The sequence below is a fragment of the Bufo bufo genome, chromosome 2, assembly GCF_905171765.1.
Source record: "Bufo bufo chromosome 2, aBufBuf1.1, whole genome shotgun sequence".
NCBI classification, from domain to species: domain Eukaryota; kingdom Metazoa; phylum Chordata; class Amphibia; order Anura; family Bufonidae; genus Bufo; species Bufo bufo.
The window spans coordinates 327885861-327910293 of NC_053390.1; the positions used below are offsets into that span (position 1 = coordinate 327885861).

General features: G+C 43.4%; 1 protein-coding gene across 2 annotated transcripts in view; it reads left to right on the plus strand.

The window, feature by feature from the left end:
• Positions 1-10279: 10279 nt before the first annotated feature.
• The window catches only part of TUT7 (terminal uridylyl transferase 7), a 96564-nt gene continuing 82410 nt past the window's right edge, over positions 10280-24433 (plus strand). For both annotated transcript variants that reach the window (XM_040417003.1, XM_040417004.1), the window contains exons 1-2: positions 10280-10413; positions 15373-15847. In XM_040417003.1, coding sequence (XP_040272937.1) covers positions 15400-15847 — 448 coding nt within the window. In that variant the 5' untranslated portion in view covers positions 10280-10413; positions 15373-15399. The remainder of the gene's footprint in view (positions 10414-15372; positions 15848-24433) is intronic.

A 24433-nucleotide genomic window follows, 5' to 3' on the forward strand; every position in this document is an offset into this window, starting at 1 on the left:
CCTTGTGCTTTTGGGCACTCCAGTGATGTTGCAGCTCTGAAATATGACCAAACTGGTGGCAAGTGGCATCTTGGCAGCTGCACGCTTGACTTTTCTCAGTTCATGGGCAGTTATTTTACGCCTTGGTTTTTCCACACGCTTCTTGCGACCCTGTTGACTATTTTGAATGAAACGTTTGATTGTTCGATGATCACGCTTCAGAAGCTTTGCAATTTTAAGAGTGCTGCATCCCTCTGCAAGATATCTCACTATTTTTGACTTTTCTGAGCCTGTCAAGTCCTTCTTTTGACCCATTTTGCCAAAGGAAAGGAAGTTGCCTGATAATTATGCACACCTAATATAGGGTGTTGATGTCATTAGACCACACCCCTTCTCATTACAAACATGCACATCACCTAATATGCTTAATTGGTAGTAGGCTTTCGAGCCTATACAGCTTGGAGTAAGACAACATGCATAAAGAGGATGATGTGGTCAAAATACTCATTTGCCTAATAATTCTGCACGCAGTGTATATCGGAGCCGGAATAGGCTCAAATAGTCTTAGACATCCCACTATCAGTTATCAAATTTAAAATATCGAGTAAACATTGCGATTCCAATGTAATTTTTCTTACTGGCTTTGAGTTGCAGAGTCTTAACCTATAGCCAATATAGGATAATAATATTCCAATACTTAAGCGTCTATGTGAAGAAAGGAAGATCAGTAGTAGGCAATGCGTGTCATGAACAACTAATGGCACGCATTTGCGTTCCACAGACAGGAAGCCACGATCATGTGACGACTAGGACTTCTGATCATGTGACCGGACATGACACAGGGTATCGGAGTAATAGAGAATAGCGGGGCCGGCTAACAGGTACGTCATATCTTGTGAGGTACTGCGTTCATACACCAATGAAAGTACCGGCACACTAACACACCCACTTAAACATCATTCACCCACGAACTAGAGGGGGCGTTACTATACAGATGGCGCCAAAAGCTCGCTATTTAAACTCTGCTCGAAGGCACAAGAGGTTGCGTATCATCAGCCTCTGTTACCGCCAGAACGTGTAGCCACCATCCTTCGGCTATGGAATATTAACACAAAGTCCCCTGACGAACCAAGCTTTTGTACTTGGGGAAACGCGTCGGGACATTTCTTCTGGGACATTTCCATCATCGGAATTCACCATCTATAGGACAATCCATCTTGTCCTCTATACAAGTAGCCTACTTGAGAAAGCATTAGGGTCATGTAGGGGTAAGTAAAGGGTTAGCTATCGCATATCTATAAGGATATTGAACCCTCCACACGTACAAATTCACCAAACATCATCTAAACGTAAGTGTTGGGTCTCTGCTTTCTATTATATCAATAAAACATCTTTTACCCTAATGTCCAGGGTAGGTCTGCTTGCATTCTAGTCTGGCCTACAAATCAGTATCATAGAAATATTTGGAATGATGCTCTTTTATTATTATTAATTAAAAGTTATTTTTTAATAGGTAGCTATATATTTTCTGTGAAATTAGTATTTTGACCACATCATCCTCTTTATGCATGTTGTCTTACTCCAAGCTGTATAGGCTCGAAAGCCTACTACCAATTAAGCATATTAGGTGATGTGCATCTCTGTAATGAGAAGGGGTGTGGTCTAATGACATCAACACCCTATATCAGGTGTGCATAATTATTAGGCAACTTCCTTTCCTTTGGCAAAATGGGTCAAAAGAAGGACTTGACAGGCTCAGAAAAGTCAAAAATAGTGAGATATCTTGCAGAGGGATGCAGCACTCTTAAAATTGCAAAGCATCTGAAGCGTGATCATCGAACAATCAAGCGTTTCATTCAAAATAGTCAACAGGGTCGCAAGAAGCGTGTGGAAAAACCAAGGCGCAAAATAACTGCCCATGAACTGAGAAAAGTCAAGCGTGCAGCTGCCAAGATGCCACTTGCCACCAGTTTGGCCATATTTCAGAGCTGCAACATCACTGGAGTGCCCAAAAGCACAAGGTGTGCAATACTCAGAGACATGGCCAAGGTAAGAAAGGCTGAAAGACGACCACCACTGAACAAGACACACAAGCTGAAACGTCAAGACTGGGCCAAGAAATATCTCAAGACTGATTTTTCTAAGGTTTTATGGACTGATGAAATTAGAGTGAGTCTTGATGGGCCAGATGGATGGGCCCGTGGCTGGATTGGTAAAGGGCAGAGAGCTCCAGTCCGACTCAGACGCCAGCAAGGTGGAGGTGGAGTACTGGTTTGGGCTGGTATCATCAAAGATGAGCTTGTGGGGCCTTTTCGGGTTGAGGATGGAGTCAAGCTCAACTCCCAGTCCTACTGCCAGTTTCTGGAAGACACCTTCTTCAAGCAGTGGTACAGGAAGAAGTCTGCATCCTTCAAGAAAAACATGATTTTCATGCAGGACAATGCTCCATCACACGCGTCCAAGTACTCCACAGCGTGGCTGGCAAGAAAGGGTATAAAAGAAGAAAATCTAATGACATGGCCTCCTTGTTCACCTGATCTGAACCCCATTGAGAACCTGTGGTCCATCATCAAATGTGAGATTTACAAGGAGGGAAAACAGTACACCTCTCTGAACAGTGTCTGGGAGGCTGTGGTTGCTGCTGCACGCAATGTTGATGGTGAACAGATCAAAACACTGACAGAATCCATGGATGGCAGGCTTTTGAGTGTCCTTGCAAAGAAAGGTGGCTATATTGGTCACTGATTTGTTTTTGTTTTGTTTTTGAATGTCAGAAATGTATATTTGTGAATGTTGAGATGTTATATTGGTTTCACTGGTAAAAATAAATAATTGAAATGGGTATTTATTTGTTTTTTGTTAAGTTGCCTAATAATTATGCACAGTAATAGTCACCTGCACACACAGATATCCCCCTAAAATAGCTAAAACTAAAAACAAACTAAAAACTACTTCCAAAAATATTCAGCTTTGATATTAATGAGTTTTTTGGGTTCATTGAGAACATGGTTGTTGTTCAATAATAAAATTAATCCTCAAAAATACAACTTGCTTAATAATTATGCACTCCCTGTATACAGGGTGGGCCATTTATATGGATACACCTTAATAAAATGGGAATGGTTGGTGATATTAACTTCCTGTTTGTGGAACATTAGTATATGTGAGGGGGGAAACTTTTCAAGATGGGTGGTGACCATGGCGGCCATTTTGAAGTTGGCCATTTTGAATCCAACTTTTGTTTTTTCAATAGGAAGAGGGTCATGTGACACATCAAACTTATTGGGAATTTCACACGAAAAACAATAGTGTGCATGGTTTTAACGTAACTTTATTCTTTTATGAGTTATTTACAAGTTTCTCTTTGTTTACAGCCATTGACATGTCGCCGAGGTTAACACGTGAGAAGCGGATAGAAATTGTGTTGATGTCTGGTTAATGCAGTAACCGGGTCATTGCAGCAGATTTCAATGCAAGACACCCTACGAGACCACCCATCTCCTATGCTACAGTTAGCAAACTGCTTGCTAAGTTTCGTGAAACTGGTTCAGTGTTGGATTTGCCAAAATGTGGACGCATGAAATCTGTCTCTAATGAAGAAACATCAGTGGCTGTCCTAGCTTCATTCAGCAAGAGCCCACAGAGTAGCACTCGCCGCATGTCACTGGAGAGTGGCATTAGTCGAACATCCCTTCGGCGGATATTAGCTACTCACAAATGGCACCCTCACAAACTCCAGCTACTGCAGCATCTCAACGAGGATGACCCAGACTGAATTTGCAGAATGGGCAAAACAAAAATTGGAACAGGACCCTCAGTTTACGCAGAAGATTTTGTTCAGTGATGAGGCAAACTTTTATGTGAATGGTGAAGTTAACAAACAAAACCACCGCTATTGGTCTGACACTAACCCACATTGGATAGATCCCTCCAAGACTGTTGGAACAAAAAAATTGATGGTATGGTGTGGTATATGGGGTACAAAGATAGTGGGGCCATTCTCATCAATGGAAACCTCAAGGCCACTGGATATGCGAAATTGCTACATGATGATGTGTTTCCCTCTTTATGCACTGAAGCTGGCACGTTCCCTGAGTTTTTCCAGCAAGATGGTGCACCACCACATTATGGGTGTCAGGTCCGAGCATTCCTAGATGAACAGTTTCCTGGAAAGTGGATTGGTCGTCGTGGGCCAGTTGAATGGCCCCCAAGGTCTCCCGATCTGACCCCCTTAGACTTTTATCTTTGGGGTCATCTGAAGGCAATTGTCTATGCAGTGAAGATACGAGATGTGCAGCACCTGAAACTACGGATACTGGAAGCCTGTGCTAGCATTTCTCCTGCGGTGTTGCTATCAGTGTGTGAAGAGTGGGAGAAGAGGGTTGCATTGACAATCCAACACAATGGGCAGCACATTAAACACATTTTATAAGTGGTCAGAAACTTGTAAATAACTCATGAAAGAATAAAGTTACGTTAAAACCAAGCACACCATTGTTTTTATTGTCAAATTCCCAATAAGTGTGATGTGTCACATGACCCTCTTCCTATTGAAAAAACAAAAGTTGGATTCAAAATGGCCGACTTCAAAATGGCCGCCATGGTCACCACCCATCTTGAAAAGTTTCCCCCCTCACATATACTAATGTTCCACAAACAGGAAGTTAATATCACCAACCATTCCCATTTTATTAAGGTGTATCCATATAAATGGCCCACCCTGTATACAGGGAGTGCATAATTATTAAGCAAGTTGTATTTTTGAGGATTAATTTTATTATTGAACAACAACCATGTTCTCAATGAACCCAAAAAACTCATTAATATCAAAGCTGAATATTTTTGGAAGTAGTTTTTAGTTTGTTTTTAGTTTTAGCTATTTTAGGGGGATATCTGTTCAACTCATACAGTTAGGTCCATATATATTTGGACATAGACAACATTTTTCTAATTTTTGTTCTGTACACTACCACAATGGATTTTTAACAAAACAATTCAGATGCAGTTGAAGTTCAGACTTTCAGCTATAATTCAGTGGGTTGAACAAAATGATTGCATAAAAATGTGAGGAACTAAAGCATTTTTTAAACTCAGTCCCTTCATTTCAGAGGCTCAAAAGTAATTGGACAAATTAAATAATTGTAAATAAAATGTTAATTTCTAATACTTGGTTGAAACCCCTTTGTTGGCTATGACTGCCTGAAGTCTTGAACTCATGGACATCACCAGACGCTGTGTTTCCTCCTTTTTAATGCTTTGCCAGGCCTTTACTGCAGCCGTTTTCAGTTGCTGTTTGTTTGTAGGACTTTCTGTCTGAAGTTTAGTCTATAACAAGTGAAATGCATGCTCTATTGGGTTGAGATCAGGGGACTGACTTGGCCATTCAAGAATATTCCACTTCTTTGTTTTAATAAACTCCTGGGTTACTTAGGCTTTATGTTTCAGGTTATTGTCCATCTGTTTGGCTGCATTTGAGCACACAGTATGTATCTGAAAACCCCAGAATTCATCTGGCTGCTTCTGTGTCGCATCATCACATGCATGCCCAAGCAATCACACTGCCTCCACCGTGTTTTACAGATGATGTGGTATGCTTTGGATCATGAGCTGTACCATGCCTTCGCCATACTTTTTTCTTTCCATCATTCTGGTAGAGGTTGATCTTGGTTTCATCTTTCCAAAGAATGTTCTTCCAGAAGTGTGCTGGTTTTTTAAGATGTTTTTTTTTAGCAAAGTCCAATCTAGCCTTCTTATTCTTGAGGCTTATGGGTGGCTTGCACCGTGCAGTGAACCCTCTATATTTACTTTCATGCAGTCTTCTCTTTATGGTAGATTTGGATATGGTTGGGAATTTTTTTTTCTTCACCATGGTAATTATTCTGCGATCATCCACCACTTGTTGTCTTTTATGGGCGTCCAGGTCTTTTTGCATTGTTGAGGTCACCAGTGCTTTCTTTCTTTCTTAGGATGTACCAAACTGTAGATTTTGCCACTACTATTAGTGTAGCAATTTCTCAGATTTTTTTTTCTGTTTTCGCAGATGAAGGATGGCTTGTTTCACCTGCATGGAGAGTTCTTTTGACGGCTGTAACGGAATGCCTGGCACCCTGACTGGGTACCTCCGTTGATGGATGCTCCTAGTACTTCCCGAGGGCTCCAAGCACTCCAATCGACACCGTAACCACCACAGGAACAAGGAACAGGAACAGCTCTTACAAAAGCTAGGGATTATAGCCAGGGGAGTATACAGCATATAGCAATCCCCACACAAACGAGACAAGGCTCGCTCTTGAAGGTAAAACAGGAACTCTCTTTATTGAACATCAACTCAGTATATATACAATTCAAGAAGTCTAACAACATAAATTAATCAGCCATGAACAACATGTAAACAGACATCTTCCCCACCTCCATAATGAATAAATAGGGAGAGAGGAGACACATGTGATGGGATTATCTCCTGAGTGTATCATAGGGTAATCTACTCATCTAGGAGTCGGCTGCTCCTAGAGTCAGCTATCTTAATCCCATCACTAACACAATCAGTGGGAGTCTCCGTAGTTCTGGGTCCATAGTCCGTAGGAAGGAGGCTGGCCCTCAGGCTTCTCCAGCAGCCCCGCATTTTTACTTCTCCGCAAAATCTTCAAAATGCAAGCACCACACCTTAAATCAACTCCAGGCCTTTTATGTGCTTAATTGAGAATGAAATAATGAAGGACTTGCCCACACCTGCCCATGAAACAGCATTTGAGTCAATTGTCCAATTACTTTTGGTCCCTTTAAAAACAGGGTGCCACATGTAAAGGAGCTGAAACTCAAACCCTTCATCACAATTTTAATGTGGATACCCTCAAATGAAAGTTTAAAGTCTGGACTCTATGTCCGTGTCCATTATATAACTTGAATATGTTTTAGTAAACAGGTAAAATAAATATATAATTTGTGTCAGCGTCCAAATATATATATACCTAACTGTAGTCGTGGTTGAGGCCCCTCGGCTACAGTGTTTGGAGTTGGTGGATCCAGTAAGCCTCCCGCTTGAGCAATAATTTGTTCCTGCCGCCCCCCCCCCCCCCCCAGCGCGTGGCTGTGAGACATATTCAATAATCTGGAAGCGTAGTTTTGCAATGGTATGTTTTTGTTGGTGGAAATGGTATGGGGTAACAATAGGTTGCCTTTCCTGGTGGTAGACTTATGCTTACAGAATCTATCTTTCATTCTGGTGGATGTTTCACCTACATACAGTAAGCCACACGGGCATTTGAGAATGTAAATTATAAATTTGCTGTTACATGTGAACATGCCACATATAGGTATTCTCTCTCCTGTGTGTGTATGGGTAAGATGTGTACCTTTTATAATGCTAGAACAGTGTATACTACCCAGGCAGGGAAAGGTTCACTGCTTGGGGGGTGGAGAGTACAATTTGTCTGAGTTCTGTTCTATTGCTCCCAATGTCCGCTCTGATGATTTTGTCCCTAATGTTAGCTACTCTTTTATAACAGATCATGGGTGGTCTCTGAAATTCCTCCATTTGTGGGTAGGAATTGGTTATAACGTGCCAATGTTTATTAATGGCAGCCCTGATTTTCTTGGTCCACGGATGGTATTTCACTATGAAAGGAATGCGTGACTTTTTGGGAATCTTCTCTTCTTGTGTTATGTTAGTTTTCTCCCTCTGTTCTTCTAGTAGGTGTGTTGGGTAACCTTTGGCCCTAAATTTAGTAGTCATTTCATTCAATCTGGTGTCACAGTTCTCGTGGTTACTGACTATCCGTCTCACTCTCTGTTATTGGAAATAAGGGAGGGATTTTTTTGTTGAGGCAGGATGGTTACTAGTATATGCAAGCAAACTATTACGGTCTGTGCTCTTTACATAGAAATCAGTTTGCACTTTGCCATCATCCCCCCTCATCACCCATGTATCTAGAAAGGAGATCTTCTGTGGGTCATTGTGCAGGGTAAACTGGAGTTCTGCCCAGATAGAGTTAATGAAGGAGGTAAATTCCATGAGGGTTCGAACGTCGCCCAGCCATACGAAAAAAATGTTGTCGATGAAACGTCAACAAAAAATGCAATGTTGCTGATACAAGTCTGTCACCGCCAGCTCTCTGAGAAGGTTCAGCAGACGTTCTTCTGTACCTCTTGCATGATGTTCTTTGTTTTGGTTTCACTTTGTCATCTCCTTTCCTTCTCCCAGCTGTCACCTATTTACACTAATTGCCTCCCTTTATATTCCCTCCCATACTGCCTCACTTTGCGGTTTATACTACTTCCTGGATTGAAGTGTTCACTGCTGGAGACTTCTGTTACTGCTTGTTCAGATAAGTCCTTTCATGTATTGTGTTTCCTTGCTGGCTTGATTCTAGGTGACCCTGACTCCCTCCGTATTAAGTGCAGGGAGCCGGTGGTCGTGTCCCCTCACTATTATAGGGTTGTCACATAGTCTAGGTACGAGGGCATGCAATCATCTACCTCTGAGACCCTTGTATGTGCTTAGCAGTCAGGGTGAGCTCTTAGGGTTTTATAGGGGTCACCTTTATGCTCCTTAGTTTGGGATCAAGCCAGTCGGATGTTTATCCATAACTTCCAGCTATCTGCAACATTATCCGTGACAAAGTAATTAGTATAAATGAATTTGTTCTCAAAGCGGACCATATAACAATTTGCGTATGGCGGTGCGTTGTTAGAACCCATAGCGGTCCCACACCGCTGTTGGTAGGTGTTTTGGAACAGAAAATAATTCTGTTCCAATACTATAGTCAGGAGGGAAAGAAAAAAGTCTCTTTCCATGTACTTATATATGCTCTGCTCTAAAAGGCGTCTAACTGCATTGATCCCCTTCTCATGTGTAATGGAGGTATAAAGACTGCACACATCAAATGTGGCGAGAATACAGTCTTTATCCATGTACAATGGTTTAATTTCACTCAGGAAATGTCCAGTATCCCGTAGATACGATGGTGCCAATTTAGTCAGTGGTGTCAGCACATTTTCTAGGAGAATTGCAGGGGGAGAGAGAATGGAGTCTGTTGATGCCACAATTGGGTGGCCTGGAGGTTGAGTTATAGATTTGTGAACCTTTACTTTAATGGCGTCACAAAAGATGCGGACAGCACACCATGTGCTGTCCGCATAGTATGTTCCTTCCATGGCACCTGCAAAAAGATAGAAGATGGGATGAGCAAACTTGTGTTTCAAGTTCGGCGTAGAAAGTTTGGGTTATCTAAGAATTCCGTTATGGAATCCGCTACCATGGACCATAAGTTATGGTCTGTGGTGGCGGAATCCATAACGGAATTCTTAGATAACCCGACCCTTGTACGTCGAACTTGAAACACAAGTTAGCTCATTCCTAATAGAAGGTCCTATTCTTGCCCGTTTTACGGATGAGGATAGGACAGTTCTACATAAGGCAGGACGTTCTGTTCCGCGAAATGTGGAACACACAGTCGGTATCCGTGTTTTGCGGATCCTCAATTTGTGGACCACAAATACGGCAATGGCCGTGTGCATGAGCCATTAGTAAGTGCGTGAATGAAGCCTAACATAGACTTCTGTTTAGGTAAAATTTGTCAAAGTTCACATCGGCGCTAATGGTTTATACTGTTCTTTTCCATTAAAGAAAAATAAGTCTCCGCTATATTATCCATACTGGATCTTCAGCATAAATCATGGCTCCTGTATAGGGCAGCAATGAAATCGGTGTACTTTTCCTGCTTTGTGGTTATTTGCTTTTACATAAGCGCTTATTCAATCACACTTCTTCACACAAGGACTTTGCATCATTTTTGCCTGCATTTTATATTTATAAAAATGGCAGGAAGTTATTCATTGGCGCAAAACTCAAAATATGATCAAACCACTCATGTCATGTAACACTCAGTATTAAGACATGCCCCCCAAACCACACCCCCTTTTAACGCTTAAATTTCGGTTGGGAAAGGTGGAAACCTTGTGTTACCAATCTGAATTGTACACACCTGATAATAAGGCGCATGCGCATCTATATACACCACTGTCATCCTCAAGGACATATATATCATATTCTGTTGCAGTGCACGCCAGGATAATATACCAGTGTTGTGGGTATTTTTCTCACATCGTGCATTCGTGCCCCACAATGGCACTGTAATGCTGCACAAGCCGCGAGCTCGTTATGGCCCCCTTGTGGCGTATAACAGCATTGCAGCGGAACAAGCAGCGGACATGCGCAGTACTCCTGTGGAGCGGACATGCGCAGTAGGGCAACGGAAAGAAAAGGAGGATGTAGTTTTGGATACTGACAATCACTTCCTGTGTCAGCGGCTGCTTGCTTCCGGGTGGAGAGAGCCGAACTACAAGATAGAGAGTGGCAAATAAAAGCCGGGAGGAAGTAGAGGGCCAGTAGGGCTGATAGCCGGCTGCACCGGGAGTACACGCAGGACAGACCCGGTCAGTGGTGGGCAGGGGGCGCTGTTGTGGCTTTGTCACTTGTTTTCCTTCCTCTCCAGCTAGTCATCGCTTGTTTCTCCTTTGCATCAGCTGTGTGTCAGTGCTTTACGGCACCCGCAGGTGAATATATGTGCCTGTGGTTAGGGTCCCTGGCTCCTGGGATGTGTACCATGTGTAACCCATAAGATCTACCCCCCAGATGGCATCCTGTATAGAGAGGGGAGCCATACTGTAGGGAATATGGTGACCAGGTACAGCACTCCCCCCATTATAATGTAGCCTGTGACATGCACCCATGTTACTTAGGGCTGTTTCACACTTGGGTTATTGATTTCCGGTATTGGGATCTGGCAGAGGATATCAATACCGTACAAAAAGGTTTCCGTTTAGTCCTCATGCATTCTGAATGGAAAGAAATCTGATCAGGATGTCTCCCGTTCCGTCAACATTCCATTTTCTGTACGGACGCAAAACGGATGCATCCTGATGTGTAATCAAAACTGAACCTTTTTGGTCAGGTTTTGAGATCCTCTGCCGGATCTCAAAACCGGAATTAATATGTGAAACAGGCTATACCTGTGTAATAATTCCAAAAGTGTAAAACTGCTTGATGGTTGAAGTTTACCCTAAACCTGATGTGAACCCTTAAGGGTTCTTAGATGTCCCGATGTGGGGCCGTAACGAGCACCGGTTTAGGCCTCTTCCACACGACCGTATGGCCTCCGATACCTACTGTCCGTGAGCGGGCCATATGTCCTGGAGCGACATTGATCGGGAGCACACAGCATCATAGATTACAATGATGCTGTGGAGGTCGGGCCGCCCGCGGGATTATTGTCCCCCACTTATAAGACCATATGACTGTGGGACAATAGTCCCGCGGGCGGCCCGACATGCACAGCATCATTGTAATCTATAATGCTGTGTGCTCCCGATCAATGCCGCTCCAGGACATATGGCCCGCTCACCAACAGTATGTCGCGGAGGCCATACGGTTGTGTGCAAGAGGTCTTATAATGATGCTTGCTTAAATAGCCTTCAGGGGTTTTTGTGCAGTTTTTGAAGCCAAAGCCAGGAGTGGATTGAAAATGTGGAGACGACTCAGTATTTCCTTTATACAGGTCCTCTGTTTATGATGCGTTCTGGGCTTTGGCTTCAAAAACTGCATAAAAAACCTAGGCCAAGGATCAGCCAAATGAATGTCCATTCCTGATCGGCTTTTGTAAAAGACCCTTAGGCCCCTTTCACACAAGCGAGTATTCCGCGCGGGTACAATGCGTGAGCTGAACGCATAGCACCCGCACTGAATCCTGACCCATTCATTTCAATGGGTCTGTGTACATGAACGTTGTTTTTCACTCATCAGTTCTGCGTTGCGTAAAAATCGCAGCATGCTCTATATTCTGCGTTTTTCACGCAGCCCTGGCCCCATAGAAGTGAATGGGGCTGCGTGAAAAACGCATTGCATCCGGAAGCAAGTGCGGGTGCGATGCGTTTTTCACTGATAGTTGCTAAGAGATGTTGTTTGTAAACCTTCAGTTTTTTTATCACGTGCGTGAAAAACGCATCAAAACACATTGCACCCGCGCGGAAAAAACTGAACACAATCACAGACAACTGACTGAACTTGCTTGCAAAATGGTGCGAGTTTCACTGAACGCATCCGGAGCCAATGCGTCACGCTCGTCTGCAAGGGGCCTTAGGCCCCTTTCACACGGGCGAGTATTCCGCGCGGATGCGATGCGTGAGTTGAATGCATTGTACCCGCACTGAATCCTGACCCATTCGATTCTATGGGGCTGTGCACACGAGCGGTGATTTTCACGCATCACTTGTGCATTGCGTGAAAATGTGCGGGTGCGTTGCGGGAACACCCGCGATTTTTCCGCGCGAGTGCAAAACATTGTAATGCGTTTTGCACTCACGGGAGAAAAAATCGCGCATGTTTGGTACCCAAACCCGAACTTCTTCACAGAAGTTCGGGCTTGGGATCGGTGTTCTGTAGATTGTATTATTTTCCCTTATAACATGGTTATAAGGGAAAATAATAGCATTCTGAATACAGAATGCATAGTAAACTAGCGCTGGTTAAAAAAAATAAAAAATAATTTTACTCACCTTAGTCCACTTGATCGCGGCCCGGCATCTCCTTCTGTCTCCTTTGCTGAATAGGACCTGTGGTGAGCATTAATTACAGGTAAAGGACCTTTGGTGACGTCACTCCGGTCATCACATGGTCCATCACCATGGTAAAAGATCATGTGATGACCGGAGTGACGTCATCACAGGTCCTGTTCCTGTAATTAATGCTCACCACAGGTCCTGTTCAACAAAGGAGACAGACGAGAAGCCGGGCTTCGCGATCAAGTGGACTAAGGTGAGTTAAATTATTATTTATTTATTTTTTAACCCTTCCAGCGCTATTTTACTATGCATTCTGTATTCAGAATGCTATTATTTTCCCTTATAACCATGTTATAAGGGAAAATAATAATGATCGGGTCTCCATCCCGATCGTCTCCTAGCAACCGTGCGTGAAAATCGCACCGCATCCGCACTTGCTTGCGGATGCTTGCGATTTTCACGCAGCCCCATTCACTTCTATGAAAAACGCAGAATATAGAGCATGCTGCGATTTTCACGCAACGCACAAGTGATGCGTGAAAATCACCGCTCATGTGAACAGCCCCATAGAAATGAATGGGTCGGTATTCGGTGCGGGTGCAATGCATTCACCTCACGCATCGCATCCGCGCGGAATACTCGCCCCTGTGAAAGGGGCCTTAGGCTTCTTTCACACGAGCGTGACGGATTGGCTCAGGGTGCGTTCAGTGAAACTCGCACCATTTTGCAAGCAAGTTCAGTCAGTTTTGTCTGCGATTGCGTTCAGTTTTTTCCGCCCGGGTGCAATGCGTTTTTCACGTGTGTGATAAAAAACTGAAGGTTTACAAACAACATCTCTTGGCAACCATCAGTGAAAAACGCATCGCATTCGCACTTGTTTCCGGATGCAGTGCGTTTTTCACTGAAGCCCCATTCACGTCTATGGGGGCGTGAAAAACACAGAATATAGAACATGCTGCGATTCTCACGCAACACAGAACTGATGCGTGAAAGAAATGTACCCAGACCCTATGAAATGAATGGGTCCCGATTCAGTGCGGGTGCTATGCTTTCGCTTCACGCATTGTACCCGCGCGGAAAACTCGCTCTTGTGAAAGGGGCCTATAAAGGATTGTCCAGGTTTACAAAAGTTTGGCTGATTTCTTCTGGTTGTGTGTGGTGTTGCAGCTTAGCCCCTTTCACTTCTGTGGAAATGAGATGCAATGCCAGACACAGCCATGGACAGGTGTAGAGCAAGGCAGCCATGTTTTTCTATTCCTGGACAAGCCCCTATTAAGGGTTGTGGCCAGTGTCGCCCTTGTTATTGTAAACTGAAGCTATCAAGCCACTTGGGCATTGCCAGCAGTTTGATAAGCATGTCACAAGTCACCTGTTTTATGGCTCTTCTAAGTGAGGTTTTAAAGGGGGAGCGGTGACATAGGGGAGGACATTTTAAGGTTCTGTTAGCCAAATAGGTTTTTGTGTAATGAGATCTACTGGTCCCATCTGATTTGTCTGTTTCCAAAGTCCATATTTGAGAGGAGTAAGCAGTGTGAATATGGCAAGGAGTTTTAAACTTTATAGGGAACCTGTTCAGCAGGTTTGGGTCCTCTAATCCACCAGGATGTACTTATGTAGGTAAGATTTAGCGTTCCTAACCTGCCTATAGCAAAACTAGATTCTGCAAAATTATAGACCAACACGAAGGTGTGTTTGAAAAAAACAAATACATGACTGCTGAGACCAGACATTGGCAGCAGTGGTGATGTGATGTAGAATGGGATGTCATCACTTCGGCGAGGAGGACTGTAGCAGAAACGGGGGGCTTTCAACAGATGAGCATTTTTCTTTTGTCGGGCAACCCCTTAAAATTAAAGAACTTTTTAAAGGAAGTTTTCCGGATTTTTATACCGATGACCCTCTGGATAGGTCATCAGTATCTGATCGGTGGAGGTCAAGCAGCTGGTTGAGAAGGCACCAGCGCTCGCCAGCTAGGCCAGTGGCGTCACCGTCGTGTCATGTGGCCTAGGAGAAGTTCAGCTACGTGTTGGATACCCACATAAGTATGGCACGTATGTGCATTGCAGAGGGTGCAGATACACCAGAGAGAAACGGCTTCCAGAACTGGCCCCACAGTGGTCCGTGAGATTGTTCATATCCTCCGACTCATCAGTTTTCATACCAGATATAAAATAGCGCCAGACAAGGGAGGATGCAGTGTTATCTGGTGAATGCCGGTCTGGAGTACAAAGTGCCCACTCATATACAGCAGTCATGTCAGGCGATATATGTGAGGAGAGCAGTCTCAGTATAAAGTCCGGCTGCAAATTTATCGAGAGCCGCAGGTATCTCAATAAATGGGATACATTTCCACATTTTCTGTGTAAATGATAGTAAATCCATTGAACCATGGGAGGTGACGCACCACCCACATTGTGTTGAGAGCAATAGGGCTTGCGCCATAATTGTGACTTTTTTTTACACCACAATAGTGACGTAAACCTTTTGATACATGTCTCTTATCAGAAGATAAAATCCCCAGGTGGCAAAAAACACTTGCGGATATTCATTTTTTTTTTTTTTACACAGGTATCATTCTATAACAGCCGTCAGCAACCTTCATCACTCCAGCTGATGTGAGACTACAATTCCCAGCATGCTCCATTGATTTCTGTGAGTTCTGAGAAGAGCAAGTATGCATGCTGGGAGTTGTAGTTTTACAACCGCTGGAGTGCTGTAAGTTGCCTACCCCTGTTCTATGACCTGAATTTTCTTCAGCTCTTTTGTCGTTTACCCTTGTGTCTTAAAATCTACATAAATGAGTACGCCTTTTAAGTATGCTTTTGTCTCGTTTAGGCATGTGTTTTCTCTGAACTTGTAAAAATGGGAGATGCTGCCAATCAAGTCAGAGGAAAGGGCTTAAAAGAGGAAGATGATTTTAAAAGAAGTCCAAAGAAGCCATCCTATCTGAGTCCCGAATGCCAAGGAAAGAAATTAGGAAGGGACTCTTCAAACCCTAAAGCCATCCCAGTAGTTTACGGCAGACGTCCACGCAATGGGCCACATCAGAACTTCAGTCCTGTGATGCAGGCAGGCAACAGTCCCAAGGACCCCGTGAAACGATGGTCAGCAGAAGAACAGAGAAGTGACTCTGATAACTGGAGGGGACGTCAGCCGCCGAATGTTAACAGATCAAGGAACAACTCAACAAATGAGTCGGGGGATTCCACCAGATGGCAGGAAGTTGGGGACAGACATAATCAAATGGGAAGACGGCAGAGCCACAAGGAAACTGCCCCTGGAGATTTGTCTGATCATCATGGAATTTCCGGTAGATGAATCTTAATTTGTGTGAGGGGTTACTTGTTTGTTGGGAATGTTTTTCAGTTGTATGCTGTAAATGCCCTTTAATGTGGACTTTTAATGTCCGTGTGCAGCAATCACTTTCCTCAAAATGGAGGAAAACTGTCTGTAAAGTACTGTTAACTGTCTGTATGTGAGGACGTGTCGACTCCCTGATGTGTTATGTTTTATAGTGCATACACTACTAGGGTGTTTCATTTTGTAATGGAAAAAAATAAAATGTAAAATTTCTGCAGACTCTGCTTGCGCCCTGAGTCTTAGTGATGTAAAAGATATATATGCCAAATTTCAAGAAGATTGGATAATATTTAGAGGTTGCACACTCAGTTTTGTTAAAGTAGGCAAAAAATACAATTACTTTTATTGGGAAAACTAGAAACTATATAAACTTAAAATATTAAAACTAGACAAGATTAATGGGTAGTATGATAGGCAAAACATGTGTTAAATTAATCAACTTTGAACGAGGCAATCCCTTCTTCTGTCAGCTTGGTGACGACTTTTCTGTGATGCTCGACTAACCTCAACAAGAATTGTTTTTGTTGCTTGTCCCTGACAGATTCGTTAAACTTTTTTATCAGAGCAATTCCTCTTTCTGCGGTATCATTGACCACCTTAAGAGTGTTCATATGGCTTCTTAGAGAATCACTGCAGTACTCTGTCACGTCGTGGATCCCAAACAATTCAAAGAACATCTTTGTTTAATTAGTAACGAAATGGCTCAGGGCTTTTCCTTCAAAAACTAGGTTTTTACCCTCTAATAGTTTAATTTCCTTTTTTCTTTGCACGTTTGGTTTCTAAATCTTTAGTCATATTTTCCTTAACAGTAATACGTTCGTCCAAAAAAGCCAATCCTACATTTGTTTCTGACAGATACCAAAGGTGTCTCTTAGCAACTGTGAGAGCACTTCTTTTTTACATCTGCATCTGGGTAAGTGCTCAGAAGCTGTAGCCTATCCAAATCATTCTCTGGAACCCATCGACTTACAATTGCCTTGTGCAAAAAGCAAACATATGAGGCTGACAAAATGTGCAACCCGTTTCATTCCTTTCAATTCTCGTTGAGGAATATTCAACTGTTTAGTGAAGAGGACAATTTTAAGTGCATATATTGCCTTTGCCATCCACCTTGCTTGATGCAGAGCCCCTGGGATCCTCAAACTGAAGTCGTTTAGACCAACCTCCTAGGTACAGGATTGTGTGCAACCTCTAAATACTATCCAATCTACTTGAAATATATATTGGCATATATATCTTTTACATCACTGAGACTCGGGGCGTAAGCAAAGTCATGAAAATCACATCTTTGGAAAAATGAAACACCTTTTAAAGGGTTTCTACCACCAGATTTTCACCTATTTAGCTGTCTGACACTAGCGATCTGCTAGTGTCTGCTGTACCTAACCATGTTCATGTATTGCCTTTTTGTCTGGAGCGGTTAAGCTTGAAAAAGTAGTTTTATTGATATGCAAATGAGCCTCTAGGTGCTATGGGGGCATCTTTTCAGCACCTAGAGGCTCCGTCTACTCACTATTTCTGCCGCCCAGCGCGTCCCTCCAGCCCGCCCATCTCCTCTAGATTGACAGCCTACATCTCGGCCGAATTCTCGCACCTGCGCCGTGTGCTTCTGTATTCCGCGCAGGCGCAGTGACTGTCGGACCGCTCCCTGCGCCGGCATCTCCACTGCGCCTGCGCCGAATACAGAAGCACACGGCGCAGGCGCGAGAATTCGGCCGAGATGGAGAGAAGTAGGCTGTCAATCTAGAGGAGAGGAGCGGGCTGGAGGGACGCGCTGGGCGGCAGAAATAGTGAGTAGACGGAGCCTCTAGGTGCTGAAGACGCCCCCATAGCACCTAGAGGCTCATTTGCATATCACCATAACTACCTTTTTAAGCTTAAGCGCTCCAGACAAAGGTAATACATGAACATGGTTAGGTAGAGCAGACACTAGCAGATCGCTAGTGTCAGACAGCTAATTAGGTCAAAATGTGGTGGCAGAAACCCTTTAATACATGTAATCCCCATGACATAACAATTCTAGAACTCTGCCATGTGTCATTCCTGGTATTCATCCTCAAAGTATGAATGAATTGACAATGGGTGTTAATATATTCCAGTTCTTAAAGGGATATGTCCGTACACAGCCTGAAACTGTGAGCACTGATGGGAAAATGCTCTACTGTGCAGGGACACCCCCCAACTTTTAACAGCCTTTTCTCAATTTATACATACATTACTAGGAGGAATAATGGAAAGAACACCTTGTGAGTTGTAAGAGATGCTCCCAAATAATTTCATGAAGAAATTAAAGCACTGTACTTTAAGTAAACCCCTGATATGTCATTGGGACATCAAAAGTTTAGATCGGTGAGGGTTTGAGTGCTGAGACCCCCACAGATTTCTAGAATGGGGGGAGGGGGGGAATCGCTCATTTACTGCTTTCTCTCCTTGCCTCAGGACAGAAAGCGATACTGGCTCAAAATAGTGTGCGGGCCCGTCTCACTCCTGTCTCGTGGTGTTCGTCTCTCCTGACATTCTAGAGATCATGGGGGTCTCAGCACTCAGATCCAACCAATCTAAACTTTTGATCTGTCCCTATGACTCATCAAAAGTTTACTGAAAGTACCATGCCACTTACTTTATTAGTTACCGGTAAGTATTTGCTAAAACAAGGGTATCCCGAGAGCTGACCGATCCTTTTTAAGCAGTTCATACAAAAGTTTTTGGCCAGCACCTTTTAACCCCACCCTAGACCTGTGCATGTTGGTGACAAAAAGGGAATATACTGCCTCCAGAGCTCTCTTAAAGGGGTTTTCCCACTTCAGCAAATAGCATTTATTATGCAGAGAAAGTTTCCATGGTTACAACCACCCTGCAGTCCAGCAGCATGGCCGTGCTTGAACATTATAGAAAAAAAGTACCAGCCTACGTGAGCTCCCACGGTCCCGGCCACCAGAGAGGGTGGCATTTTTTCTTAGTGTGCAAGCACGAGCACCACTGATGGATTACAGGGTGGTTGTAACTATGATAACAAGCAGTGTATAATGTAATGGAAATGGATGGGTCCGCATTTGAGCCGAAAATACGTTTCTGTGCATAAGGCCTAAGTGTGTATACATATGAATGGGAGCGGTCTTAAAGGGTTGTCTCACTTCAGAAAGTGGCATTTATCATGTAGAGAAAGTTAATACCAGGCACTTACTAATGTATTGTCATTGTCCATATTGCCTCCTTTACTGGCTGGATTCATTTTTCCATCACATTATACACTGCTCGTTTCCATGGTTACAACCGCCCTGCAATCCATCAGTGGTGGTCGTGCTTCCACACTATAAGAAAAAATGCCACCCTCTCTGGTGGCCGGGACCCTGGGAGTTCACGTAAACTGGAATTTTTTCCTATAATGTGCAAGCACAGCCTCTGCTACTGGACTGCAGGGTGGTCGTAACCATGGAAACTTTCTCTGTATAATAAATGCTATTTACTGAAGTGGCAAAACCCCTTTAATTCCCCCCCCCCCCATTACACATGCCAAAATCTGGAGGTTCAGCTAGTTTTTATATAATGTGTAAAATAATCTTTGCTCCAGACATAACTTACATGAGACTTTTTTTTATTTTTTTTTATTTTTTTTTTGATTACCACAACACAGGGTTCAGATTAGCCATGAGAATTCCTACCTGAACTGCTATTCCATGAGGTTATCCCAAACTGACGGACAAAAGCACTGTTTCTATTCCGTAGCAGACATGACAGACTCGGTTGCAATGTCTTATCTATTAAAAGCAGTCATACTTGTATTTTCGATTACACCCACAAGAAGACTGCACTTCCTCATAGGTGTGGATGTGAAAGCCATAACTTGTTTTATTATTATTATTATTATTTTTTTTGTTCAGTTATTCAAATAATATTTTGCCTCATGCACTCTATCTCATAGTTGCCCAGATGGCGCGGAAGGTATGGCCGTTTCTTGAACTCTAGAAAGGACGCTGATATGTCTGTCATTGACAATTAGCTTCCTGCTCTCCCCGCAGCTGCGGACTCTGCAGGGACATTAAGGATCATCCATGCAGAGCTAAATGGGTTGGGCACTTTCTAGCTACTGTTGATGAATACCTACATGTTTAGGTAAGATAATTATAAGGCGCTTTCGAATGCAGCTTTAAGGTCCATTCACATGTCCGTAAGTGTTTTGCGGATCCGCAAAACATGGACACCTGCAATGTGCGATCCACAATTTGCGGATCCGCACATCACAGACACTATAATAGAAAATGCCTTTTCTGGTTCGCAATTGCGGACAAGAATAGGACATGTTCTATTTTTTTTCCAGGAACTAAATTGCGGTTTCCCAAAAAAACGGATGTGGATCCAGGAAATGTGGATTTGCATCCGTTCCAGCCCCATTGAAAGTGAATGGGTCCACAAATTGCGGACCCAAATTACGGACGTGTGAATGGACCCTTAGTTGATATTTTGTATCCTCCATGACCCTCCATCAGCAGCCATCTTATGGACAGGAACTCTATGCGGACAGCACAGAAGATTTGCTTAACAAGGGGACCTACATTATGAAATATAGCAAATGGCACAGAGTATCAACAAAGACTATATAAGTAAGTGCCATATAGTCATCTTATAGACACACTGGTCAACAATAGCCAGAAAGTGGCCAACACTGGTGGTTTCTCAGGGTTGGTCATTAATATCAGATCAAAGGGGTCGAACAATAGACTCCTACCAACACTCAGCCACCAGCGCAGGAAACTAAACCGTGGACCGAGCTGAAAACGGACTGTGCCACCGTACTACAGTTCAGAGGATGGAGCCTTCTGCTTCCTAACTCTATTCACTGTTTAGTCACTGGCATCGGCGCTAGAAACTAAACTGGGGACTGAGCTGGAAGCAGAAGGATCTGTCCACTTTGTAGTGGCTGTGCCAGCGTACTGCTTTTCACTGGGAGAGTTTTCTAGACATGCACTGTGACCTGTGCAAAGGTCATTCTGCAGGGAGAGGCAGTAGATAAACTGTGAGCATCACCTGTTGTAAATGGTGGATCCGATGTTCTCTCTTCTTATAATATTGCCTGTGATGGTAATGAAATGACTGCTGAAAATTGGTCTCCACAGACCAGGAAATCTTGACATGTATGGTATGGACAAAAGTATGGGGGCACCTAAACATTACACCAACAGGAGCTTTTATGACCTCCCATTCTAAATCCAAAGGTGTTAATATTGAATTGGTCCCTTCTTTGCAGCTAAACAGCTTCCACCCTCCTTTCTACAAGATTTTGGCCTGGCTGTGGAACTTTTTGTCCATTCATCTATTTGAAGAGCATTTGTGAGGTTAGACACTGATTTTGGATGAGAGGGCCTGGCTCTCGCTCTCCATTCTAGTTCATCCCAAAGGTGTTTGATGGGGTTGAGGGCAGGAGTCTGTGTAGGGCAGTCATGTTCTGCCACACTAGACTCGCCCAACTATGCCTTTATGGACCTTGCTGGAACAGAAAAGGGCCTTCTGCAAACTGTTCCCATAAAGTTTTCCAAATCGTATTCTGGAAGATTTTCCTTCATCGGAATGAAGACGCCTAGGCTGATCTCTGAAGAACAATCCAATAGCATTATTTGTCCCAGTGCACAAAGCAGGGTCTGTAAAGGCATGGTTGGGTGAGTTTCATGTGTTAGAATTAAACTGGCCTGCACATAGTCCTGACCTCAACCCTATCAACACTTATGGAATGAGCTAGAACGGAGATTGCGAGCCAGGGTCAGACCACAAAAATTCCCATAGACACATTCCAAAATCTTGTAGAAAGCCTTCCCAGAAGATTGAAAGCTGTTTTTGCTGGGAAGGGGGGCAACTACGTATTGCTGCTTACGGATTCAGAAAAGAAAGTCATAAAAGCTCCTGTAGGTGTCACAATACTTTTGTCCATATAGTGTATCTTTAGGCTTAGCGGCCAGTGTGAAAGTTGCAGTATTTTAGTAAGGCTGGGTTCACAAGTTTTTAGGATACAAAAACACAGCACACCACGTTCTTGTATCCTGCAGAGTCGGGTAAAAAAGTGAATGGAACTCTACGATGAGCGGATTCCACTGTATGGCATCAGTCTGAGGCATCCGTTTAATGTATTCGTTAAACGGGTGTAAAAAATGTATTGTATAGCCTAAGATATAACATGGAAAATGAAGAAAATGCAAATAGCAGATCCTCAAAACATGGATACCGGCTGTGGCCATTCCGTATTTTAAAGAGGACCTTTCACCGGTCCTGACATTATTATAATATATGTTCCTGGCAGTGTAGGGCATATTGAGGAGATGTCCTTTTGCTGATTTTTATTTTTATTTTTTTTTCTACTCCCAGTGGGCTGCTCGGTTCCCCTGCTGTGCCCCCAGTTCTTTTCCCGCCCTGTATGTAAATCCATACCATCGGTTCAGGGAGGAGGAGACAGCCCTGTTTCTCAGGGGGCATCTCCTTCTCCCTGGCTGTGGCATGCTCTGCTGCGTTTGGCCAGCTCACAGCCAGGGAGGAGGAGAGGCCCCCTAAGAAAAAATCATGAGCCCACACACCGCTCCAGACATGAAAGTATAAAAATTATGGGGGGCAGAATATGGTGATGCAAAGAGAAAATGTAGTTTTTTCCCAAAGTTTTTATTTCGTTTAGGTATAAGAAAAACCATACAAATGTGGTATCTTTGCAATTGTTATGACCTGGAGAAAGAAGGAAACTGGTCAGTTTTACTGCATAGGGAACACCGTAATAGCAAAACCCGTAAAACTGGGGAATTGCATTTTGTTTTTTGTTTTTCCAATTCCATCCCATTTGGAATTTCTTCAACTAGGCCATGTGACCGATGTTTAGTCATGTTACTGGCCTAGGTATAGGGTGCGGCGCTAAGCTGATCGGTGGGGGATCTGGGTGTTGCACTGCTGCAGATCTGCTACTGATGACCTATCCTGATCAGGGGCGGGCTGGGAACTTAAAATGGCCCTGGAAAAAACCTAAAAGAGGCTGCCTGCTGTATAGGCAGGTCCAAATTGACAAAAGGCAGGACATCACAATTTGATTGGAACAGCGATACTGAAGTGCAGCAGAAAATACCACAGTGCAGCACAAAATACTGTCGCTCCCGCTGTAGTAATCAACTTTATCACTGTCCTGGGTACTACTATACAGCTGAATTCAGGAAGTACCTGCGGCTGCCAGCCAGGTGCATAAGTAGCATTAGTTACTACAGAGAGCATGATATCATTATGTAACCCCTTTAATGGTGGGTGCCCTTGGAGAGTACAAAACAACAAGCCCTCATATGGCTATGTGAATGGAAAAGTAAAAAATGTATGGCTCTGGGAACAACAGGAGTAACAAAAGGAGTATAAAACTAAAAATCCTCCACGATTGAAGGGGTTAAAAGTCTGCCTATTGCCGAGGCATTAAAAACGGACTCCTGGTGCAAGCGTTGATGGTGTCCTCATCTAGGGCAGGGTTTCCCAATTCCAGTTTTCAAGTATGCCCAACCATTCCTGATGATGGGAATATCCCCTATGTGCTGGCTGTAGTTAGGACCAGTGCCATACTGAAATGTAAGGTACAGGAGGACTGAAGTTTAGATACTGGCATGTTCATGTAAATTGTGAACATAATGAGACCGCACCAGACATGCATGTGCTAGCGGGTGAAGCCTCCTAAGGCAACAGTTTTGTCAGTTATTGTGGCAGTTGACATTGGGCCTGAGCATCTGAATGGATATGGAGGTATTTGCATCTGGTGCTCGTTGGTTTCTTAGTTAATTGGGAACAGCAAAGCAGCAACCATTACTTGGTAAATCCCATGGTAGTGGTACAAGCTAACAGGCCCGAAGGTCTCTTTCTGTTCTTGTCCACAGAGAGTCATAGATGTATATTTTCACATGCACACTGCTTGTGCCCACACAGGGTGACTGGCTCCTGTACTGTCTGCTGGAATTTGCCATGCATCTTTTACTTAAAAGAAACTTCATTAATGTTTCTTCCTAAAGTAGGACCTGTAAGTTATGGAGGTCTTCTGTCATATTTTTACATTTAGGCCTTTCTTAATGAGTTTTTTGCCAAACCAGTATGGCTCCTTTTATTGCCCCCACGCTGTCAAATATTTCTTGTAATGTTGGGATACATCCCCTTGCTTACATATCACATAATCCCGAGGCAACTTTGCTGTTAAAAGGGTTGTCCAGTGTTATGATATTGATGATCTGTCCTCAGGATAGATCATCAATATCCGATGGCTTAAAAAAATACAGCCCAGACAACCTCTTAAAGTAAATCACAATGTTATAATATTAATTTGACCTTCCCTAAAGGCAAGGCCTCTATACTTGTTTAGTTTAGGCTACTTTCACACTTGCGTTCGGAACGGATCCGTCTGGTGTCTGCACAGACGGATCCGCTCCTATAATGCAAACTATGGTATCCGTTCAGAACGGATCCGTCTGCATTATATTTCACAAAAAAATCTAAGTGTGAAAGTTAGTCAGACGGATCCGTCCAGACTTTGCATTGAAAGTCA